At 42.4% G+C, this 25,224-nt stretch overlaps 1 protein-coding gene across 7 annotated transcripts in view; it reads left to right on the top strand.

Moving 5' to 3' along the window:
- The window catches only part of SH3PXD2A (SH3 and PX domains 2A), a 373,953-nt gene extending 350,624 nt beyond the window's left edge, over positions 1-23,329 (top strand). For 5 of the 7 annotated variants that reach the window (XM_039481030.1, XM_039481033.1, XM_039481035.1 and 2 more), the window contains 4 exons: positions 2,559-2,893; positions 4,803-4,852; positions 8,619-8,738; positions 8,885-10,777. In XM_039481030.1, the coding sequence (XP_039336964.1) occupies positions 2,559-2,893; positions 4,803-4,852; positions 8,619-8,738; positions 8,885-10,777 (2,398 nt within the window). Of the gene's footprint in view, positions 1-2,558; positions 2,894-4,802; positions 4,853-8,618; positions 8,739-8,884 lie in introns of all 7 variants that reach the window. The other 2 variants (XM_039481034.1, XM_039481032.1) reach the window with 2 other exon arrangements.
- Positions 23,330-25,224: the final 1,895 nt, after the last annotated feature.

Genomic DNA, 25,224 nt, shown 5'->3' with positions numbered 1-25,224 from the left:
AGGGGGTCTGCCAAGCAGGTTTCAGGGGGTCTGCCAAGCAGGCCAGTGTTAGACTCGCTAGGGCCCAGGGCAGTAAGCTGAAGCCCCAACACCCAGGGCCGAAGCCTGAGCAAAGTAGCTTCGCGGGGGCTCCTGTGGCATGGGGGCCTCAGACAATTGCCCTGCTTGCTACCCCCTAATGCCGGCCCTGGCTGTTATATGAAGAAAACCGGTTATTGTGGCACAAATGGGCCGTGGAGTTTTTATAGCATGTTGGGGTAGGGGGGAGCGGTGACTCGGGGGGGGGGGGGGGGGAAGGTTGAGAACCCCTGTACTAGAGAGTGTGAGGAGAGGGTTGCTCGTAACCACATCTTGCTATTTACAAGAGACCTTAACAGGTGCCTGGATAGTATTTGAGACACTCCTTTCATGCTGAGACCAGCTGAGAGATGCTCCAAAGAGAGCTGCCTCTAGTCCTCCTTGGCATAAAGTGGGATTACTCTTATTCAGGGCCTGGATGGTGATGGGGAGAAAGCAGGGAGGGAGAAAACTCACCAAAATTTGGCACATGGCAAATCTTGAATTCCCGTTTTCTCTTTATGGGAATCCTCGTGGTGTGTTCAAACCCTGCTGTATTCAGTTGACATATAAAAAGATTTCCAGTACCTCTGGGTTGAGTCTGCAGACTTCTAAGAATCCCTGGTATGGTTTTCTAATACTGGTTGCTTCAGGGAGCACAGTGTGTCAAAAATCAATGATAGTTTGCAAACTGCGCGCTGTAGTTGACTGTGGCCCTAGTGAAGGACCATAATTGCTGCATGCTGAAGTGTTAGAAAGCGGGGACTGGATTGCATAGCCGTAGAGTCTCACTTCTGTATAGAGAAGATTCAGAAGCTGGATTGTGCATCTGTCGCGAGGTGGATGTAATCATTGCCACTCTGTTTAGACATACTGCAGCGAATAGCAGTAATTGGGTCACTTGCAAAGACTCAGGGTCACAGATACGGAGACCAGTCCTTTTGTTTGACTTTGCTCTTTTGAGGTTCAATCCCTTGCAAAACCAGGTCTTCTGAATCCTTGGATTAAGCTGGCTGGGGGATTTAAACATGGGAGATTCCCCCTCTTTTCCTTCCTCTACAGCGGTTATGGTTAGGCTGCTAAGACTTGGGTTAAATGTTATAAATACTGGCTTTTGTAATGGGTGTGCCAAGTAAAGCTTTTTAGATACCATCCTTATTTAAAGACACATTCTCCACTTGATCCCTGCTCAGGACTCCTGATGACACCAGTCAGTATTTTGACTCAGTAAATCAGAACATAGTCAGTCGAATACCCTAAAAGAAATCTCACAGCTAATCTGACTCTTCATGTCAAAGCTCACTTATGTGAAGAATTACTTGACTATCCTTGTATTTTACCAGTTGCTTCTTTTGCTTTCTAGTGAGTCTCCATTTTTGTTAGAGAAGCCTCAGAGCCCTGCCATTTTAACATTTTATTTCCTGCAAATTTCCTGAGCACCAGGAATTAAACGGTGCCTGCATCCCCACTTACCGTTTAAGCATCTGCCCCAGGTACTTGGGAGATTAAGGAGAGCGGGGTTTCACTGAGTTACTCTGGAGCAAGTTGGGGTTTCACTAGGGAAATCAGAGTTATCCATGTATTCCTCCCTGGAGCCTGATTGTAATCTGGAATCGCTGATGAAGTGTCAGTAATAGCAGGAGTTAGAAAAACCACTTTCCCAAAAGGCCAGCTGTGGAAGAATGACAAACTTCAGCCTGGGAAAGTCTGAGCGTTCAGCTTTATGCTCCTGGACCATATTTTGTATTTGGTCTATGTTCAATTTAAAAAAAAATCCTCCTTCAAATAGTCCCAGACTTACTGTTTTTTTTTAAATTAGGTTTTGAGCTTGAATTTTTTTCTAATCAAATAGTTGCTCCCCCTTCACAATGGCGCACAGACAGGCCATGGTTCACGCCTGCTGCAGATAGGAGGCATTCTGTAAAATGCTTCACATAGGATCAGGGATATAAAGAAAATGGGAGTGAAATATACCCAATACAGAGGGAATGCACAAGGTCAATAAAGGCCTCTGCATTGGGGTGAATGTCACCCTTAATTGCAATAACTTGTCCTTTGCATTATTGGCATGAGAGATGCAATTTGGAAGAAAGAAGAGATCGTATATACAGAATTTTCATCAACCTGGTGGGTATTCAGCACTTCCATGCTTAAAACCGTCTTTTTATCCCATTTCGTGTAAAAGCTGCACGGAGCCAACCTACTACTAAATTTTCCCTTATGCCTCAGGAGTAAGCTTCTCTCTTATCTGGAGAGACCACTTTTCCTTGAAGCAAGAGGTAACTCTTCTGTTAAAATAGTTCATTGTTCCTTGCTAGCTGAGTAGACTGTGAGGTGACTAATTATAGGCAGTGGATGAGTTGAGACCCACAAAAACATAAGACAAAACCCAACTTGTGGTTCTAAGATATTGTCTGTTATTTTTTGCCTTAGCAGTTGTATCTGGAAGGACTACAAAGGCCATTCTGTGTGGTAACAATATTTTCTTTTAATCTATGCAGGCATCTAGGTAAAGAAGGCTGGGCCCCAGCATCCTACCTGAAGAAGGCTAAAGATGATCTTCCGTCTAGGAAAAAGAACTTAACTGGGCCAGTGGAAATTATAGGCAACATTATGGAGATCAGTAACCTGCTGAACAAGAAACCATCCAGCGACAAGGAAACCCAAGCAGAAAACGAAATGGCGGAATCCCACATCACAAAGAAAGAAATTAGCTTACCCATCTTGTGCAATGACTCTAATGGCAATGCCATGATGACCTCAGACAAGCAGGCTTCGAAACTGGCTCAGGGATCCCCTGCTGTAGCGAGGATCGCACCACAAAGAGCTCAAATAAGTAAGATCAGAATGTATAGCTGGACTGCCATTTTCATAAGAATTCCTGATTTATCTTTGTGGGGAGGCCTGTGGCATGTTACTTGCTGAAGTAGCCTCACCCTGAGTCTGTAGAGAATGAGTTCAATACAGACCATGTTCCCTGAAGCAAGGACCTAGGGGTTATAGTGGATGAGAAGCTGGATATGAGTCAACAGTGTGCCCTTGTTGCCAAGAAGGCTAATGGCATTTTGGGCTGTATAAGTAGGGGCATTGCCAGCAGATTGAGGGACATGATCATTCCCCTCTGTTCGACATTGGTGAGGCCTCATCTGGAGTACCGTGTACAGTTTTGAGCCCCACACTACAAGAAGGATGTGGAAAAATTGGAAAGAGTCCAGCGGAGGGCAACAAAAATGATTAAGGGGCTGGAGCACAGACTTATGAGGAGAGGCTGAGGGAACAGGGATTGTTTAGTCTGCAGAAGAGAAGAATGGGGTGGGGGGGGGTGAGATTTAATAGCTGCTTTCAACTACCTGAAAGGAGGTTCCAAAGAGGATGGATCTAGACTGTTCTCAGTAGTAGCAGATGACAGAACAAGGAGTAATGGTCTCAAGTTGCAGTGGGGGAGGTTTAGGTTGGATATTAGGAAAAACTTTTTCACTAGGAGGGGGGTGAAGCACGGGAATGGGTTACCAAGGGAGGTGGTGGAATCTCCTTCCTTAGAGGTTTTTAAGGTCAGGCTTGACAAAGCCCTGGCTGGGATGATTTAGTTGGGGGTTGGTCCTGCTTTGAGCAGGGGGTTGGACTAGATGACCTCCCGAGGTCCCTTCCAGACCTGATATTCTATGATTCTAAGGGCTACCCTCTTTACTGCATTGTGTCTACAAGCATCTGTTACTTTTGTCAACCAGGAAGCTCGCTCATGTTGGTCCTATAAGGGAATCATTTATTTGCCTTCCTAGTGATAGGAGATAAAAGAGCATAAGATAATGCATGGTCCCCAGAACGCACAAGAATGAGAACCCCTGGGCTAGTGATAATGCTGCAAGTGCAGAACTGTATGAGGATTAATGTGCAGTGTGAGGAGTACGTCAGCAAGGTTGTGTGCGAGCGAAAGTAATCCACTCACAGATTCAGTAGGATCAGGACTCGTGTTTGTAGTTTTGCGGTGATTCCAAGATGAGTTTATTCTCTAGCATCAGTATCATTTCATCTCACCAACCGCAGAACTATGCCTGGTGCAGTAACTTGTCCTAGGAAACAATTCTGAAGTTCACACAAGTCCACTGGTTTTGGTTCTAAAGTGAGACCCTGAATAAAACCCTCTATTAAAACAGCACTCTGGTGACCAGAGCAGATGACTAGAAGTTGGGACACCTGGCTTCTGTTCCCCACTCCTTCATTTGCTTATTGTTATCTTGGGGCAGGTCACCGTAACCGTTGTGCCTTGGCTGCTGCTTCTGTGAGATGGGGCTAATGATACTGCCCAACATTTGCAAAGAGCTTTTATACGTTGTGACTAAAACAGCAGTGTTAATGTTACTGTTCTAACGGATTCCGTTTACTATGGAAAAACTAGATACAGGGCCAGTTTCTCTGCTGGCCCAAGTCCAGTGAAGTCAATGGAGTTACTTCAGCGGAGATTACAGCCCGGTGTTTTTTAAAGATTGTACAGCGGTGGCCTTTGAAAACTTGCTAATTTATATTGACAATAAATTACTTCAGTTACCTCTGTAATCTCCAGTGTTCCCTTATACTTTTCTATACTCACTCTTGGAAATACCTCGATCACTGCAAATAATGGAACTTTCTAACAGCCATTACAAATTTAGCTATCTAGGACAGTTGGCAGCTTCAGAAAGCTTTTGCTTAGCACAACTTACACAGCTAAATAAAATTAACTTTTTAAAACTTTTTTTCCCCCATAGGCTCTCCAAATCTAAGAACCAGGCCGCCACCACGGAGAGAATCCAGTCTGGTTTGTGGTTTTCTTTTATTCTTAACTATTGCGGCGGTCATCTAGACACAAAGCTTTAGAGGGACCCTCTCTCCCCCTACACAGGGCTTCTGAAGAGATTTTTTTAATCTTAAACACACTGCATATAATAGAGAATAAAATGCACATTCTGGAATTTGCTCCAACGTTCATTGGGGACGTTTTTCTGAGTCCGCGCATGTTTTGAAAAAATCTTGCTTCACATGTAAGTGCTATTCTTGGAAGGGTGCTTTTTCTGTCTTTATTTTTAAATATTAAAGTGCAGCTATCACTTAAAATAACTCCAATTGGGGAGGTGTGAAACTGGATGGGGTGGGAGACGCCTTGTTTGTGAAAAATTTTGTGATCTCCGTTTTTGTTTTGGGGCAATTTTGCACCCAGGGACAACTTTTTAATATAAATTCAGTCATATTGGGCTTTGTGTGGAAACATTTTTCCATGGGAAAAGTTACCATGGAAAAACATGTTCTTCATTTGGAATGAAACTGCCCTTTCAGCGTTTTTTATGTACAAAGTTGAAGGCCCAACTTGGTGTGGTGCTTTGCTCCCATAACTCCTATTGGGACCCATTGGACCATTAATTATTAAGCATTGATAAGTATAATAGGGTCAGCCTTTGAAGGGATGATACTGGAGCTATATAATGGTAATTGTAACAGTGCTCACATGCTACAGTGGTGGGGCCATGTAGTTCAATTGGGAACAAAGTCCTTAAGTAACAGCCATCCCATTTTCACTAGCCAACTACGTCTTGCTGGGATTGTGGCATAATTCAGAACGATGCACAGAATATTGAGTGCATTGTGTAAACTTGCCCTGTTTGAATCCTTCCTTTTAAAAAAAGGGCATAAGGACCAACAATGAACAGCTCCAAATACAAGAGCATAAATAGTATTTATAGATTTATTTTTCCTTACTGGAGAATGGCTTGTCCTCTTACGCCACTGAAGTGGGCTTTTAGCAAGTCACCAGGACTGGCATTTCCCAATGGGACGAAAGAACTGCATTGTTATGTTCCTCCTTTTTTGTTCCTCTTTATGCCCTGAGATGAGCTTGCATGAAGGACTCTATGTTCAGACCCTAATCAGAGCACCCAGCTAGGGTTCAGGTACAAAGCACCTGAGTCTCAAAAATGTGCAAATTTGAGAGCTGTTCTTATGAGATTTCTACCAACTCAGAATGAAATCCCATGAGACTTTGGACACATTGAAATCAGAATATAGACCCCTTCTAGTTTTTTGTCCTATCATGAGCAAAAAAATTTGTGGAAAGCAATCTCAGATCGGAACATTTGGAATCTAATTGGCCTAAATGTAAAAGCGAGTTTGGATGCGAAGTGTTGAACCATCTTTAGTTGCTATGTCATGTCAGTGTAACATCTCGCATGACAATGAGGACCAATAATAAACCCTTGATTCTCTGAGCTTATCCCCCCTAGAGAAGGGTCAGTGGCCTGAGCGTTACTGAAATGCTTAGTCTTCCTGCAACCCATAGTCTTGACTCTGCCCTTTTATAATTTCAAAGTAGATAAATTGAGTTCTGTGGAGGAGTAAAACCTTAACATCCTGTCTGCTGCACCTGGATGCTAAAGTGCCCACAGCTCTTTCAAAAAGAGTAAGGACTTTCCCAATGACCTTTTAGCCAAAATTGTCCCTTCTACCTTTCCTGCAGTGGTGTGCATCATGCCTATAGCAGCTAGAAACTACTGCCCACCATCGAGGTGGCTACATTTTAATACTGTGGCATCTGTTTAATTTTTAAGGCTGTTTGGTATCTTGTGAGAGGACAGGGAAATGGGAATTGTCCTGCTATTTGGACTTGCAGAACTCAGGGCAGACCTATGAAAAGCAGAACTGCCTCCTAAATATGAGGAAGACCTAGTAACTCCATTAGCCAGAAGTTGCGTCAGTCAGATACTTTTGTTTGTAGCGGAGTGTCTCTTGCTTGGAGCAGGAGCAATGCGAATTTGGATTCACTGTGTAATGTGCAGCATTCACCTCTCCCAATTCTTTATCCTACGTGTTGATCTCAAACTTCTCTTCCAAACATTTATTTAACTGAGAGCTCAGTATGGTTAATATTTACGCTGTTTTCCTCCTGAGTTTTGTTTCCTCTGCACTAATTATTTCAATTAGTTTTTATTTTAGCAGGAATGCTTTAATTAACTCCATGTTAACAAAACACATGTGAAGCATCAAGTATGTTTGCTGTTTCCAATTAGCTCAGTTTAAATTCAAACCATTCTAAAATCTGAAGGCACGTTGTTATACTGCATCCTATGCTATATTTTAACATGCACAGTGCTGAAATGCAGAATTGAAACATTGCTAGGCAAGGTTAATGCTTGGGCCAAAATACCTCCGGCAGTTATGTTAAAATGATGCATGTTTCTTACTATGAGGGTGGTTTAGAAATCAATGGAGTAGTACATTAAGGTACAGTATTTTGCTTCCTTTCTTGTTTCCTGGCTCAGAATCTTGCTGTAACTATCTGTTGTCTTTGTAACTATCTGTCACAATTCAGACATGTATGTGTAAGTCACATTTTTAATGCAAGGAGCAGATTTTGTCTTTAAAGAACCAAAGATCCCTTCAGGTTTTTTCCATCGGGACTCTCTTTTGTGCTTATTTAATAATGAGTCATGTCACTCATTAGAGCGCTAAGCTAATCATGGACACTGCAGATATATAAATGCTAGAGAACGGAATCTTTCCCAGATTCTTCCTAAGTCTAAAATATGAGAGGAACCTAGTAAAATTGTCTATGGTTTTAGGGTTGGTTAATGATGACATGGGGGTTTGAACAAAATTGCTTGTTCTCCGTAACATAAAGAAATAGGGAGCTAAGGCCCCCATTCTGACACCCATCCAACTGCCATTGGTATTTTTAGCTGAGTAAATCCATAAGTTGTGAGCCGTTTCAGTCAAGGGATACTTGTGGCAGGTGCTAAGGTTTTATGGTGAAAGACACAGAGATGTATGGTTTTTTTCCTTTTAATTCCAATTAGTAAATAGCAATTATTGGCTTTTAGATTTTTACGTGCAGCTCTAGTGAATCTGGATCACTTAAAGTCCTTGATAGCTGGGAAACAGGTTCCATCTTGGGCCTGTTGTTGCACAAAATTTCCCATATGTATTTCCTTTGAAGCCATCTGGTACTGTCCGCCATCAGACAGAATATCAGGCTAAATGGACCATCCATCTGACTAGAATGGCAACCCCCATGTAAAACCCTTTGAATATGGAAAGCACTATTTAAATGCAAATTCTTAAGATTATTATAGTTAGTGAAAGAGGTACTAGAATTGTACGTAGTTTGGAAAGCTATCCCTTTTTAAGCCTTGCCCTCATTTACCATTTGTTAGAGACAAGATGGGTGAGGTGATATCTCTTATTGGACCAACTTCTGTTGGTGAGAAACAAGCTTCCGAGCTTACACAGAGCTCTTCTTCAGGAGGAATAGCTCAAGAAAAGCTCTGTGTGTAAAGTCGGAAGCCTCTCTCTCTCAAACAGAGATCGGTCCAATAAGAGATTATCTCAGCTGCCTTGTCACTTCAGTATCCTGGCACCAATACGGCTACACAACACTGCAGACCTTTTGTTATAGAAAGCCTGGTGCTTATCATTAGGAGTAAGGAATGCCACTTGTTCAGCAGCATTGGAAAAATGGCAAATAACTGTCCATGCTGACACATTCAGCCTCTTATTGCTAGTTGCTCGTGAAACAAGACTTTCCTTTGTTGCCACAGGGCTTCCAGTTACCTAAACCACCTGAGCCGCCGTCAGTGGAGGTGGAATACTACACCATTGCAGAATTCCAGTCTTGTATTTCTGACGGAATAAGCTTTCGTGGAGGACAAAAGGCAGAGGTGAGCCTAAACGGTGCAACCGTACGAAATAATAATGCTTTGCAATGGTAGAGCATTGTACAAATGTTGGATAATGGCTTGAAAGAAAAAAAATTCTAACCCGTTAACTCTCCAGACTAATGGCAGTGTTCATCATCATCCTATAGGTTATTGATAAGAACTCTGGTGGCTGGTGGTATGTACAGATTGGAGAGAAAGAAGGGTGGGCTCCAGCATCTTACATTGATAAAAGGAAGAAGCCCAATTTAAACAGAAGAACCAGTACTCTAACCCGACCCAAGGTCCCTCCCCCAGCACCTCCCAGTAAACCAAAAGACGTGGAAGAAGGAACAGCTCCTGGGACTGTTTCATCAGGAGAAGCCCAGGACTCCCCACAAAAGCTCAGATATGAAGAACCAGAGTACGATGTGCCTGCCTTTGGCTTTGACTCGGAGTCTGAGGTGAATGAAAGCCATGGAGATGATAGTTCCTTGGAAAAATGTCTGTTTCAGCCACTTAAGCCATCTCCTGTCTCATCCCTGCAGAGGGCAAAGTTCAGAGTTGGTGAGTCTTCAGAGGATGTTGCTCGTGAAGAAGAGATCATCTATGAAAATGAGGGATTCAGGCCTTATGTGGAGGACACTTCATCATGTAAAGAATCCAGCGGAGACTCGGATTCCCCAAAAAGCTCCTCTCTGTCTCTAATCCGAAGAAACTCTCCATGCTCCAGTTCTCCCAAATCATCGCTCCTGAAGCTCAAATCTGACAAAAGCATTCAGCCCGATCTTGGAAAAAGTCACTACTCCAGGAATGACGAGATAAAACCCAGATCAGCCTCAGATGTTGGCTTACATAGCATGCCAAGAACAAGTGCGAAGAAGGAGCCTGGACAGAGCCCCTCAACGAAAGCGAAGCCAATGGTTAGACCTAAGCCCTTCCTCAATAAGGCAGATTCTCAGAGCCAAGAAAAAATGGATATCAGCACTTTAAGGCGTCAGCTGAGGCCAATTGGGCAGCTCAGAGGTGGACTTCAAGGTTCGAGAAGTGAAGAGTCTGAAAGCCCTCCACAAATAGCTCCTGAGAGCCAAGACGACTCCCTTAGAAGAAGCTCCGCAGATCTCATTACATCTCCTTCCCATGCCATTTTTTGCTCTAACCATCCAGCCAAGACAGAGCAAGAGAATGACACAAAATGTTTTTATGTGACCTCTGACTCTTACCAAAAGGTTCAGGATTCTGAACTCTGCTTCCCAGCAGGAGTGGAAGTGGAAGTGTTGGAAAAGCAAGCCAGTGGATGGTGGTACATGAAATATGGAGATATGGAAGGGTGGGCTCCTTCCCACTACCTCGTACTTGCCGATAACCAACAACAAGAAACTTCAGAGACTGACATCTCGCTGGGCAGGAACAGAAGAAATGAAAGCAAGTCAAACAGCTTGGAGAAGATAGAGAAAAGAGTTCAGGCTTTGAACACCATCAACCAGAGCAAAAGAGCAATGCCCCCCATTCCAAGCAAACCCCCTGGTGGCTTTTCTAAAACTTCAGGGGCTGTGAAAATGAGGAATGGAGTGAGACAGTTAGCAGTGAGGCCACAGTCTGTGTTCGTCTCCCCACCCCCAAAGGATGATAACCTGTCCTGCTCCCTGCGCAGGAACGAATCCTTAACTACTACAGACCATCTAAGGGCTGTCCGCCGGAATTCCTCTTTCAGCAGTGCGCGATCACAGCCTGGTGACTCGAAGGCAAAGCAGACTGATCAATCGGGCATAGAGGGATTGGAGACAACCTCCAACTTATCCACTCAGCGCAATGGAATCCCGGTGTCCACTGTCCGGCCAAAGCCCCTTGAAAAATCCCAGTTCATCCACAACAACCTCAAGGATATATACGTTTCCATTGCAGACTATGAGGGGGATGAGGAGACGGCAGGGTTTCAGGAAGGTGTCTGCATGGAGGTCCTGGAAAGAAACCCAAATGGTTGGTGGTACTGTCAGATCATGGATGGTGGGAAACCATTTAAAGGCTGGGTGCCCTCAAATTATTTGGAGAAAAAAAATTAATGTTGCAATATCTTAAAATTCCCTAATTTATACTGTTCCTGCTGTGTACATCTGGGGAAAAAAATTGCTACACCCACAAAAACATTTTTCCTCATGCTCTAGTTTGTGCAAAGGGACTGACTGATTAAGCTGTGCTTTGTTTGCAGAGCTTTATGGGGTTAACATGGCCTGAAGGAATTTAAGCAAAGAAAATGATACAGTCAAACGTCTTTTTTTTTTTTTTTTTGAAGCTGTTGTTAATCTGTGTGTAACAGGGTATGATATCCCATCTTTCCTGTTAATGGTAGGAAACCAAACGTGTGCCTTTGCGAGAGATACAAACTGATGCATCCACTCGAGGAAATCGTTGGGGGGGAGTTTAGTGCCAAACTTAGACATTTTAGAATCTCTGCTTCCTCTCTCCTTCCTCTCATCTCCACATGGAATATCCAGAAGTTTTGAATGTGTTTTCACAACTTTTAACTGTGCAAAGTGAGTGGGAATTTGATTCTAAAATGCAGAGGAGAACCCCAGCCCTTTCTAGAAGCTCAGATTTTTTCACTCTTCTCAACAGTCAGTTCCAGCGTTGGAGCCTTTTCATCGTGGAGAGATTTGGTCTCTGACTTCAACCACAGTTTGTGATTATTACTAAACCTCAGAAATGACATTCAGGAGGCGTTTTGGGTTTTTTTGGCTGCCTTTTGTTCTGTCTCTAGGCTCTTGAGTTGAGACTCCAGGTGTTCTTATGGCCTGTAGGGCTACCAGGTGCTTGCAAACACACCACAAAAACAAACCTATGGACACAACTTTGTGAACAATGATTACTTTAAATACTCCTTGTTTAGTTCAGTGTGGTGACTCCTGCCAAGAGATCCAGGTTGATTCTCTTTCCTGAACTGGGTTTTTCCAAATTGTCACAATTTTTAAGTATTCAAAATGCCTCTGAGGCCTCAAAGAAGAAAAGCAATCAAACGCGTTACTCCCGTTTTCGCTGTCAGATACAAATTGGAGCACATTCACAGGACCCACAAAGCTGTAAGTTAGAAACAGCCATAACCTGTTGCGGCATCAGTGTTTACAAAGGGGGTGGTGGAGAAGCCATGGAATTCAGTATGCACAATCTTTAATTTGTATATTTTGGGGGAGTTGTTTTTGTTTGTCTTTCCTGTGCATTCTGGGTATTTTTTTTAATTGTGCATTGATTTACCAAAAAAGACTCTTTAGTTTTCACTTAAATAAAAAAAAAGTAGGAGTCAATTTTGTGATTGGATTCCCACTTGAATCCAAAAAGTACATTTGTACTGCAAAGAATGCATGGATTTTCAAGCTCAAAGAGAGATCTAATAACAAAGCAATTAAGGCTACAATGTGACTAGCTGCCTCTTCCCCCCACCCCACCCCCACTTTTCCTTCATGTTATTTATAACTCTAATGCTTTAAAACGTGACCCACGGGTGGCGGGGCGGGAATATACAACCATTTGGAAAGGGCTTGGATTAGACTGGTTCCTGAGGTAGCCAGCTATTGTACTGTAAGCATCAGCCACTATAAATCCATACTGTACTGGAGGAAGTCTTGCTTTTGGCAGTTTTTTGATGGGCTCCTTAACCATTTAAGTGAAGATCAATATCCAGTTTCTTTAAGAGGCAGCATTTTTGTGTCCTGTTTTAAAGGGGAAAAGTCAATTATTTCACTGCTCGTGTATTACACAAAATGATACATGCCCTTTTATTTTCCAGCCAAACTTCATACCAATTATTGGCATTGGGAAGATAAAGGGTCTGATGATTTAGTTAGCTGGAACCCAACCTGGGGTGGGGCCTAAAATAGCACAGTATTGAGTGTGTTGTAGAGTGTTTTCTCTGCCAACAAAACAATTTACAAGTTGTTCTTGTCTTTTTTTTGTGATTTTTTTTTGGGGGGGGTTAACTAATCATCACGAAAACTTCGAGGGAAAGATGCCTACAGTCAACATGACTGACATCCCTTTGCTAGCTGAAAAACCATTACGTTGCAATCCAAGGCTGCAAATGGAGTTCGGTTGAAACCGTGATGTCCACGAGTAATGGTGGGGGAGGGTGTTCTACTTGGATCCAACGTAAGTCGTGAGGAGGAGGTGTATCTACACTACCGCCCATATCAAAATGTGTAGAGTCCTCTCTCTGCCTTATGTTTTACTATATATATGTATATACCCAGTTAACCACATCTTACTGGATGTCTGTCTGAGGCACTGCAGTCCCATCTCTCATGCTTCTACCCATTTTTAGTTGTACTAATATGGTAGCAGTCATTACAGACTGCTGGAGCTGTTGTGAGATTATAATAGAAGTATTCTATTCTTCTGCTGGACAGTATTAAATAGAGCAATACATAGTTATCTGCTAGATTGCAGTACTAACAGTAGTGACTTAGTGACTTGTGTAATGTTGTTTTGATTTACTTTAACAATAATGATGCGGAAGTGGTTCATTATTTTGAATTAATGCACTTTAACAATAAAAAAACCAAAATGGAAGTCAACACAGCGAACTAAGTGCATTATTTAAAGGTGCAGTATATAATTTTCATTTTTTTAAAAAGCATGTATTTATTAAAATTAATTTATAATTATTTAAAAATATGCTAAAGTTTTTGTTTTGACAGCACTTTCATGCTGTCATCTCCCAAGGAGACAAAAAACACAGCTCCCAATACTTCTGCGTTGAGCCACTGAACTCTCAAAATACAGAGCAGCATGACTTGAGCTCTTGCCGAGAGAGAGAGACGTTTCTGATTAGAGAGCAAACCATTTAGGAATATTCAGATTGCATCCAACAAAGGAAAGGCCACCGATGCAAAGAATCTCTGAGTGGGAGGAGACCTCTGGTGAGGCCATTGGAGCCTGCACTGGGACTGGATTGATTTCATTAACCCTAATCTTCCCCTTTCTGTGTGGGTGTCAGGGTAGCTTTGAACACCTCCATGAGCCTGGGCTCTGAATAAGGTTGTGGAATATTGAGGTGCTCAAACCCCACTATGACCTGGTGGTAATCTCAGGATCAAGCCATTAGAATCGGGGCCATTGTTAAACTTTATAACTAAAGTCACTGTCTTGCATCCCTCCCTACCTGCCAGTACACTAAGTATTTCCCATTGCACCTTAAACCAGAGTTGCTTGTTCTGCCCTAATTGAGGGACTTGGTTTGGTCTTGGTCCTTGTGTACATTGTGCCCAGCCAGTCATCAACAGCACGGTTGGCTGTGGTGTAGAATGATTTATATCAACAAGGTACAAAAGAATATCAGGACCTGCAAATGTTCGTGTCTTGCACAGGTTTTCTCAAGCATCTGTTCTGCTCCGCAACTGATGATTACTCCTGTGAAGCTTCTTTCAGATTTCATAGGAGAAGGCAGAGTTGCGAAGTTCAGATTCTGGGTAATAGCCTCCTCCCCATAAACACTACACACACGTACGCCCAACAGAATGGAAAGTGACAAATGCACTTGAATCTAAATGAGAGTTTGTGGCTCAGAAATTAATCTGAGCCACATAAACATCAGATCCAGATTACCCGCTATTCGGGAATGATCAGATCTAGGCTTCACTTAAATTCAGTGGTTGTGTCGTAATTTTCAGGTTTAAAAGGATGTTTTACGAAAGCAACGTCATTAGTCTAAATACTGTTGTCGCCAAACTTCCCTCCCCCACTTTAAGAACACTGGACCTGAAAGAAATTAGAGAAAGATGTGTTGAGTTTTATATTTGATGACAGCACTTTTTGTGTAGTCAGTCACTGTTTCCCTGTGTAGCCAGCTATTTTCCCCTCGGGTTGTTAAGATCCTTTATAAAGTAACAGAGGAGAGAAGCTCCTTTTTCCCCCCTACCCACCCAAAGAAATAGGAAAATTTGATTGTAAAACAACAAAAATTGGCAGGGTGACTCGGGGAAGATGAAGGAAGTGTTCATGGCCCTTTAATTTTTTGTACTGAATTTGCCAAAAGTGACACTGTGACTTTGAACAATTTTTAAATGTGTGAGAGAACCTCACTTTATAACAGCAAATACATAATTCTATCTTGGTGTTTTTAAAAAAAACTTGAAGCAAGTAAAAAAAAATCTGGAGAGCTACTGAAGTATTTTGTGGAGTCAGAGTGCCCTCTTGTGGTAGGAGGAGATGCATGCTGCCATTCTATTGGGCTAAATGATTGCTTTGATCATCCAGCCATGCTTTCCAAAAAGTATAAAATGTGGAAATTGAACCTGCAAAAGGCCAAAATGCAGTTCAATTATACCAAATTCACAAATGTGAAATTTTGTCTTGCTGTATACTGCAACTTTAATAATAATGAGCACTTCTGAGTTCGTTATTGAGGTTTATATAATGCCTGAAAAGCTTTCTTGATCCCCAAAAGAATTTTTCCAAATTAACTTTTTTTAAAAAACTTTTCAGCCTTACCCACTTAAAGGCAGTTCCTATTAATTGGCTTAACCTTTTGTGCCTTGCAAAATGTGCATCAATGACTGATGTTGTTTGTAAAACCCAGTCTCAATGCAGAAGACATTAAATATACACTGCCTGGTATTTTAACTGATACGTATTCATATGTATTGATTGCAAGTCACCTTAAAAAAAAGTGTACCATAGTTCAAATTTTAGCAAGGATTGGATAACTAAAGGCCAAACTTTGTTCATAGTTGAACTGGTGTAAATGGAATTACTTCATATTTACACTGGTATAACTAAAATCAGAATTTGGGCCTCAAAAGATTCCTTCTATAGCAATGCTCTAGTTCTTGACGAAGGCATTATATAATTTGTTTTTAATCACTTTCAGATCTTAGTGCAGCATATGTTATTGTAATATATATTCATTGCTTTCCTCAGTTAAAGAAAAGTTACTGCTTTTATCATTTAGGAGAAACACAAGGGAATTTGGTAAAGCATTCATTATTTTCATGTTACTAGTATTAACAGAGTAGAATGTGTACTGTTTAATTTTAGGCCTTTTTAGGCAGCTTGTTAATAATTCGTATTTTGCTGTGTTGTATCTTACTAATGTGTTTATTACATTTTTCCCCAAATACTCTGCATTCTCAAGAAAAAAAATCCAATGAGTGGATAAGTGCAATATTCACAGAATAAACAGGCCCCTCATCCAGGACTTGGAGCAGAGCGCACAGTGTGAAACATCTGTAATTTTAACTCATGCACTCTTAAGAAAATTTTGGAGGAATCGGGAGGGAGGGGGGTCAGTTGGAAGGAAATACAACTCGGGTACATATGGATTGTTGACTGTTGGGTTTTTTATGGAATGACTGTTTCATAAGCAAAACACCTATTAGCAAAAATGCAGAGATTATACTTGCATGTTGCAAGAGCCCTGGATGGAATATGCATGGATGGAATATGCAAGAGTGCCCTTAATTAGGCATGATACCTGTATTACCCTTTAAACACATCCTTGTATCATCTATGCCTGATCTTTCTCTTTCTCCAGTGCATTTTTTTTTTCAGCAAATTCCCCATGCTAAACTTCAGAATTTATGGTAATTTTAGAAAGGGATAAAAATGTTCATGGTTTAGGCCTAGGATTCAATAGTGTCCTGTCTTTTTTGTGTTTATTAATAGGGCCATGTGACTTCTCCCTTCATTTTTGTCAAACCAAAAATAATTCACTGTTCTCTCTGTGATGACTTCTTACCTGTGAAATTTCACAGTGGGATTGTTGCATTGAAACAGGAAAGTTTGCATTTTGACTTCCTATTCTGATGTGAAAAAATAAATAATTTTGGATCTGCAATTTTGACACTCTTCCTTTTTTTGAAATTTCCAATTCAAGTTTTCAATCTGAGGGACTATTTTGAGTGGAAAATGGACTCATTTTCACCCAAACAGCTCTAGTTTCAAATAAACTGCAAAATCTCATATCCTTGCAAAACTGGATTATTTTCACTAAGTTCAAATGAAATGCGAAAACCAGAGCTTCAGGCTCTGACTTCATGGAACATATTTCATGTTGCCCAGGTTAATATGCTTGGGGGGCTTGCACTGCATCTTAGTCTCTCTCTCTTGTCTCTTCCCACCCCAGTTCACTCCTGCCCTGCTATTACTTACGCTCTCCTCAGACGCTTGTCATGTTGTAGGCAAGTCCTTTGCATTTAAACAGCAAAACTGAGCTCAGCTGACCATCTTCTTCCAAAATCCTGTAGGTATCCTTTCAGGACAGGAACGAAGAGCTTAACGGAGTAACCTTATTTCATTTTGTGGGGAGAGGTCTTGGTTCTCCTCTCATACTTCCCATACATCAAGAGTAACTCCACTAACACCCATGCAGTTACCCTGAAATAAAACCAGTCTGTCTAAGAGTCAGGCCCTGAGGACGAAGCCTTAACGTGACTCTGCTGTTTGACTTTTTTTATGGGAATTTCTTCCCCAGAATTTCAAAGCAAAATTGAGACTCTGATTTGAAAACTGCTAACAAGATGACATACAATGATCCCCTTTACAGCTGGTCGTACTTAACACTTTAATATCGACTGGCGTTCTGCTGCTAGTGGCGAGTGTCCTGCAAACCAGATCTCCCCTTAAAAATCCAGGAAACTGACACTCTGCTGGAGAAGGGGTTACTGTATATAACTTTACCATTTAACAGGCACGGATTGGATGATCTGAGAACAAACGTGTCTGTGTAAATTATTTTACATTTTTGTTTTAGGTTTTTGGTGGCGGCAGAGAGATAAACCAGGCAGATGTTTGGAGAGCTTGTCTTTTAAATGTTTCACGGCCCTAGTGTCCATGTCCCAGTGCCTGTGTTTTGTCTCTGTCGTCCCTCTATACATCTCAGTATTTGTTTTGTTTAATTATAATCTCCGGATCAAGTACTGTACAGAGGGCCTGATCCAGAGTCCACTGTAGCTCATGGGAGTCTTCATTGACTTCAGAAGGCTTGGGATCAGGCCTACAGGTTGCTGTTTTCCCACCTCCTCAGACCCAACTTGTAACCAAATGCCGAGACTTCTGTAAAAACAGGCGTCCATAATTGCTACAAAGTTAGATCCCTCATTTTTTTTGGAGGGGCTTATGTAAATTTGTGTGCGTGTGTGTGCGTGTTGCGGTTGGGAAATCATTTTCACTAATATCCTCACTATAGGAGCCCAAGTTCTGCTGTTTTCTGGAGGAAAACTGTTGAAATAAAAAGCCTGTCCATTGGGAATTTTCCCACAGGGACTCTTGGGTCAGGCTCAACATGGGCATAGGCAGAATAAATTGGTCTCTTCCATTTTAGATTCACAGGGTTGGGCTGGTCCCACACAGGGTGTTCATAGTTTGTTCTTGCATTCAGGTAGCTTTTAATTCTAGTTGGAGAGTGCAATTTAAATAAATAAACGGTTTTAAAGCTTCACACTGGCGTTTTACAGACCTGTCCTTTTGCAGCATAAGCCACTGCTGTCCTGTGTTGAGACTCCTGTTTGTTACTGAATCAAAACAAGGGTTGGTGGAGGGTGGGGTGGGGAGATAAGAAGAAGAATAATTTGGTAAAAGACTATAGAGGTAACTGGACAATGGTAGTGGCGGGGAAAAGGGAAGTGATTAGATAAAGATCAATTTTGATCCAGGGATGTTTCTTCTTAAGGCCATAAATTATTGGGTTTGACACTGCAGGTGCTTTCACTATGTATTTTTTTTAGTATATCACTGCTCTGTAATACATTATGATTTATTGTTGCCCAATGTTCAGTTTTACACAGCATGATAAAATATAACAACCTCTATCCTGAAGTTCATGATCCGCTGAGGTAAGACAAATGTGTTCTGCATTTGTTGTAATCAAGGAGCCTTGTGCATCTGGGAGATCTAGATAATGTCGAGGTTCATCAGAAGGTCAAAGCTGGCAAGATGGTCTATTCCCAGATCTTTAACCCGGCAGTCCCTTTTCGTACTGTTGCGAAATAGCCCTTCGCTAGTGACGCTGCTGGGAAATGTCTGAGGCTTTTATACCTTGTACGTTGTGATCTTGCTGTTCTGATACAGGAGGATTAGCTGGTTACAAAGGTAGCTGCTTCTCTAGTTCTCTTCTTCCACCATAATAAGGGCAGTAAAAACCAGTGGGCATTTGGGAATCTTTTTGAAATCTCTAAACTTAAGCTTTTAATATTTACTTTTAATTTTAGGTTCCCCTAATGATTTCATCTGTAGCTGTAAGCCCTTGACTTCTACAGATCAGTGTAATATATAAACTCTAAGCACTTGGCAGCCTTCACTATGCAAACAGTTAAATACTTATATGAAAATTATTCTTGTACTGTTTTCTGTGGTCATCCGGGAAACAAAGGGCAAGAACAAATACCTATGTGTTAGTCCAGAACTTGAACTTCAAATGTGCCAAATTATGTTCTGAATCTAGAACTCGTAACATTCAAGTAGGATCAATTCCTTCCACTCTAGAAGCAGTCATCTTCCTGAACCAAAAAAGAACGCTAATTGTCTCAGGAATACATCTTAATTGGCGCCGTTGGAAAAGGAGAATGAAAAACAATAAATAAACACCAAGCAATTGGTGGAACGATTGATTACCAGTGTTTAATAAGAAAAAACAACAAACCCAGAGAAGGACCAAGTTACTAATTGTTTCCATTCTCTAGGCAATTTCTCAGTTGTATGAGGTACTGGGTAAGCATGCTGAAAAGGAGGGGGAATTACTTGTGGTGAATTTGGGTGTAAGGAGTGGTTTTGGAAGCATGGTCTGTCTCTCACTGCACTTGCTTTTTTCTGTTCTGGGAATCTGAACTGAGAGTTACAATCCAGGGATTGTGTGCAGAGTAGCTGCAGTTTTGCTGGTTGGTTGTTCTGACTTGATTATCCAAGTGCTCAGTTGTTAATTTCTTGTCATTCATCAAAATGCTCTCTCCTTATTTTACAATGTTTAATTGCAAACAGCATCTGTTTGTTACCATAGATGGCAGTGTTTTGAAGAGGATTAAGCCTATAATCCTCCAGTTCTCAGGATTTGAAATTTCATATCTACCTAAATGAGTCTCACCAGCGACCTGATCACCTGCTTGTGTTGACTTTGAGAATTAGGCCAGAGGTTTTCAAGTGGGTCCTTAAATCCATATTTAGGTGTCTAAATAAGTGGCCTTGTTTTCAGAAGTACTAAGCAACAACATTCCCATTAAAATCAGTAGGAGCTGTGGGAGCTCAGAAGTCCTGAACGTCAGGACTCTGATTTGGGTGCCTAACTGTCTTGATAAATCAAGGCCATAAGGCACATACCTAACTTTAAACATGGGAGTGCGCCGATTGACTCAGGCACATGCCTAGGCCTGTGCGTAAAGTTGAGCGTTGACGTATCCTGTTCAGTCCAGACGTAAACGTAGTGTTAGACATCCAAGTTTGAAAATGTGAGCAAGTATAAAAGTCCAAACACTGTGTGGGGCTTGTGGATTTTGTAGGTGGCTGACGTTTTGAATGTGACCATAATTATTGGACGCTGCGGTGTACTGGTCTGGGTTTCCATTGACTGATGGGTAGGAATGTAACCATCTGCGAGAGAGAGGCTGTGAGAGTATGTTGGTGGCAAGAGGTAGAGAAATGTGTGGCTGGTCCTGGTGTGTGTGGTAGAGCTGATTTATTTATTTTTTGTATGTGGAAACGGTTTTGTTTGGCGTTTTCTGGAAGCTGATGTGGTTTCTGTTGCAGTATAAATGAAAGAGAAGAATTGAGACTTTTAAAGAGAGGATGAAGGCGGGAGTTAATTCAGCTTGTTTTGGGGGAGGTGAAATAAAGCGGTGATGGCATTTATTGTTCCTTCCCAAGGGAGGAAGAAAAGTACAGGAGAAACCATTCCTCAAGGAATAACGTTGGGCCACATGCACTGCTGGTCCACTGAGCGGCTCCACTGTAGTCAGCAGAGTTTCACTTGCTGGTGGATAATGCCTATGAAGTGGATATTTGATCTTAATGCCACATCTTGATCCTATGGAACTGTTGAGTATTTTGATATTGACTTTAGTAGAATCAGCAATTGCCCCATAATGTTCTGTAGCAGGGGTGGAGCTAGACCTAGAAGTGTTTTTTCTTTTGATCGCTTGCTAGAGAGGGAACGGTTTGTTTGTGCAGCAGACCTGCTTCTGCAATAGTGACTTGCCAGGTGGAAACAGCTGGCAACACTGTGCCCATTAAATGGATTTCCCAACTGGTAAATCAGTTGTGTGACGTATAGAAAACACCTCTTCTCCCCCCCCCCCAAATCCTTTGATTAAATGTACTTCGCAGGTGGCGTCACCATTTGCTAATGATGATTTTTTGAAATGGTCACTGTGAAACACCCTCCCAATCTCTGTCTAAAATGACAGAAAACTAAAAGCCTGTTTGATCAGCCTTCAAGTCTGCCTTTTAAACACCTTGGTATAGAGTTCCGATCAGCGAAGAGGAATTTGTTTTACCTGCAAAGAACGAGGACTGCATCCAGAGTGGAAAAATTGACTCTTCTCTCCTCCCCCACCCCCCAAGTAAATGTTGTCTTCCCTCTGTGGTTTAGTGCCGGCCAGTCAGCGAGCATGCTTTAGCCAGTGTGATATTCTAATGAGAAGTCATTTACCTGGTCTGGGCCGATTCTGAACGTGTGGCTCTCTGCCAGATAACTCCCACTGAGGGGCACAGTGATATTCTCATTGTTCTGCTCTGGCTGCGAGCAAGGTGGCGATAGCCCTGCCTCTGGTAAAACATGATCCTTGTATAGTCCATGCCCATTGGGTGGCCTTGATATTTTATTTTTTAATTTTTTTTTTTTAAGCCTTTATTCTTCCTGGCTCACCCTAACTGTCTGATCCAGAGCTGGCTTCCTCGTCGTTTCTTTACTGGATATGATACAAACCAAGCATAATAACTGTGATTGGAACTATGAGGTCCAAACATTTTTGCAGTTAATGCTACAGGGTTCAGCTGATCTTCAGGCATGCCACTGGCCTGTGTGGGACTAAGAGGCGCAGTAAATGTAACATTTGCCTCCTTTCCTGTATCAGGTTTTTGATTTGTTACATTCACAAAATACATCTTGCCGAGCAGTACTTGACCAATTCCTATTGCAATTCTTTTTGGCTAAGCAGCGTTAGTGTGCTCACTTTTCTAGCAGAGTGTCTTCTGCTACAGTCAAGTGAAAATGTTTTATTCATTAACGATTAAAATTCTGTGGATTACTTATTAAATGAAGAATAAAAGCCATATTATCTGTCAAGGATAGTCCAAAACATGACATATGGCAACTATTGTGTGTGTGACTACACATGCCAAAAATTTCAGACTGGTGTTGCCTATGTTTAGATTCCTAAATCCATATTTAGGTATCTAGTAATACCAGCTTGATCTTCCGGAGGTGCCGAGCAGCTTCAGCGCCCATAGAACAGGAGTTGTAAGGGCTCAGAACCTTTTGAAAATCAAGATACTTCTATTTGAGAGTCTAAATATAGGGCCATTCATCTGAAAATGTTTGTTTGGCCATGATAATCCTAAAATCTGATGGTCTGGCTTATGGACCCAGATTCCTCCAAGAAATGTCACAAATCAACATGATCATGTCCTGTACCATGATAGTGCCAACTTTGGCATCTGTGTATTTGATTTTGGTGGAAAGATGGAAAAAGCTCTAAGCCATGCAGCTCCATATTGCGTGTCTATCAAGAATGTCCAGTCAGGGTTTGGAATAAATGATGCCTGATAAACAAATGTCTCAGTCTGAAGTATCTGGGCTAAATCTTCTGAATTGCCCAAGAAGCCAAACGGTGCTCCTGTTCCAGGCTTCTGCCCGCCTCATCTAGTAACCTGTGCTGTCGGGAGGGATGGCAGGATGCTGATGGAAGGGGAAAACTGCACACACAAGCGGTTGTCCAACCCTTTCTCAGCTAAAGTTTGGAGCGATTTTAGGCCATCTGCGGTATTAGAGCAGCATGAGGACTCACAGAGCCATGGGCATGTCCTATTGTACAAAGCTACAGACTCTTCCAAGGCTTTGCTTATACTGTCTTGAGTGATCGTTATTGTTTTGCATGCACCGTTTCATCGGAACAGCAGCCATCTCCACACCCGTGCATGATCAGCAGAGGCTTGTGAGGGACTTCTGAAATTTTAGGGCTGTCTTCTCAGTTTTACTACAAGTTCTTGCAGTGTGAAACTACAATATTTAATGTCTCAGGCAGAGAGGGCTTGCTAAGTAGACTGTACTTATGGTCATCTCCCAGTTCATTGATAGCTTGGACCAAAGGTGGTGCTAAATATCTTTAATATTTGTAATATTTATGTTGTCTTTAAGTATTTTATCACAAAGATGCAGTGTCCTTTTAAAAGAGAAATCTAGCCCTTGGTTTTAGGACCTGGCAAAACCCCTGAGGGACTTTCAGGGGGTCAGGGTTGTTGCTTATTAAAATTCGAGCAGGCTTCTTGTATTTTGAGGGCCAGTGGGGGAAAGGATGCTCTGTCTTCAAATGCTTGCAGATTGTAAGATTTGGTTTGTGATAATGTTTTTTGTATTTTGTTTACATCTCCTCTTATATGCCCTAAGAACAAAAATAAAGGTTTTTTGATCATTTTGTGTCCCTGATGTTTGTTTTTTTCCCCCACCCATTGCATTTTTATGTTACTGAACTCACTGTATTCATGAAAGTAAGGACAAATTCTGCTAATACATTTATGCAGTGGCAAAACTTGTTCTGTTTCTGATTTGAGTAGACAGTAGGTTCAGGGCCGGCGTAACCCAGGCGCTAACATTTGGAGGGTGGCGACCGCAGCGGCCAGACCTTCCGCCGCCTCTGTCAGGGGCGGTATTTCGGGGGGCGGGACCTTCCGCCGCCTCTGTCAGGGGCGGTATTTCGGGGGGCGGGACCTTCCGCCGCCTAGGGCGACAACAAAGCTGGCGGCGCTCCTGCGTAGGTTGGCTTGTGATATTGACAGTCCCAGCAGTTTGGTGATGTGAAGTAGCCACTATTTTTCCTTTCCCTCATCTTTAGACTCTGTCTCCTTCCTGACCCTCTAGAGTGTGGTGGAAATCTGGCCACACCTGTTGACCTCAATAGTTTCAAACACAAAAGCCTTTGCATGTCGAGCCAGGTACCAGATGGAAACTGGCTGATCTACCTCGCCAGAAAAGTCAAGCAGAGGCCAGTGGGTTAGCATCTGTAAATGGGTGGAGCTGCCTCCTGGAAACCGTAGGCAGCCTCTTCCGCAGTGGTAGGCACTCCTGACCCCTACTGATGTGAGATGGATGCAGGCCGCTCGATAGCTCAAGATTGAGGACATGGAATGTACAAGGCCACTGGCTTAGCAAAAGCGGCACTCAGGCAATTGAATATAAGGGCTTGATCCTGCACAACATAAGGCACTGAGCAGAGGGCCCCATGCGCATAGTCCTTGTCTGATTAGTGCATTGACTGCTTCCTCTGTAAAGGCCCTTGCATCTGTTGGGCTGCGTAGAGGAGCAAAGGGTACCCAGGCACCGCAAGCTCCCTCTGTTGGAAGTTCTCCGCTGCAGCCATTAGCTGAGCTCCGTTTACCAAAAAACCTCCCTAATTTCCCACGCTGCTTCAGAGATGTGGAGGGGGTTGTTCTCTCAGACTTAGAAGCTGATTTAGGAAAGGCCACTGCCAGCTCCACATCTGCGTAGCAGCCCTGAAAGCAAACCAGCTCAGCAGTGGCAGTTCAGTAGGCAACTTTTGTCAAACACAGCCCTCCATCGTCTCCTGGGAAGAACAAGAAAAAACCCAATTGCTAGTCGGTCGGCAAATCTGTAGTTGGCAACCAAGGGTGTCCATGTTAGCCTCTTGCTTTTTTGTTCTACATCTCCATCAAACGTTTTGTAATAGTGTTGTAGAGGCTAACGAGGAGCCTGGTCCATTGCCGGATTTACCTACAGCAACAGCACTCTGTATAGTGTTGTCATTTTTGACCTGGTATCTTATTTTAGCACTGACACTGTTTTGTGGGGAGGGGGTTTCTTCCCAAGGCACTTCATGAACTTACTACAAAGCCTGACTCCCCTGTCATTGAGGTTGAGGCACAGATGTCCCCCAATCCTGCATGCTGGCAGACTGCTGGACTGGCTCTCATCACTGAAGTCGAGAGCGTCATACAAGCACTCCTATGAGAAGTTTCAGGACTGTGGCCCAAGGGTAGGAAAACACTGAGTTCCCAGGGAAGTGGTATGAAAGGCATTTGTCTGGCTTTAGAATGAGGATAGAGGAAGTGCAACTTTTTTGGTAGGTGTTGTATGAACACAGGGCCCACTGAGTTCCTGGGGTTAATGCAAATAATTGTAAGGAACAGCCCTGCAGGGGGCAGGAGAAAGACCTCAGCAATCTTCCCAGTTGTGTTCCTGATTCACCAAAGATTGTGTCTATTTGAATATGGACTGTAACTTCCCTTTGCTTTGTCTTACTGATTTGGTGTTTTGTTTTTTAAGAGAAGAACTCCTTGCTGGGAGGTTCAGCCTCAGCAC

This window comes from Mauremys reevesii, linkage group 7 (assembly GCF_016161935.1).
Source record: "Mauremys reevesii isolate NIE-2019 linkage group 7, ASM1616193v1, whole genome shotgun sequence".
Classification (NCBI taxonomy): Eukaryota; Metazoa; Chordata; order Testudines; family Geoemydidae; genus Mauremys; species Mauremys reevesii.
Note: the sequence above shows the minus strand (reverse complement) of the source record. Positions and strands in the feature narration are given on the sequence as shown.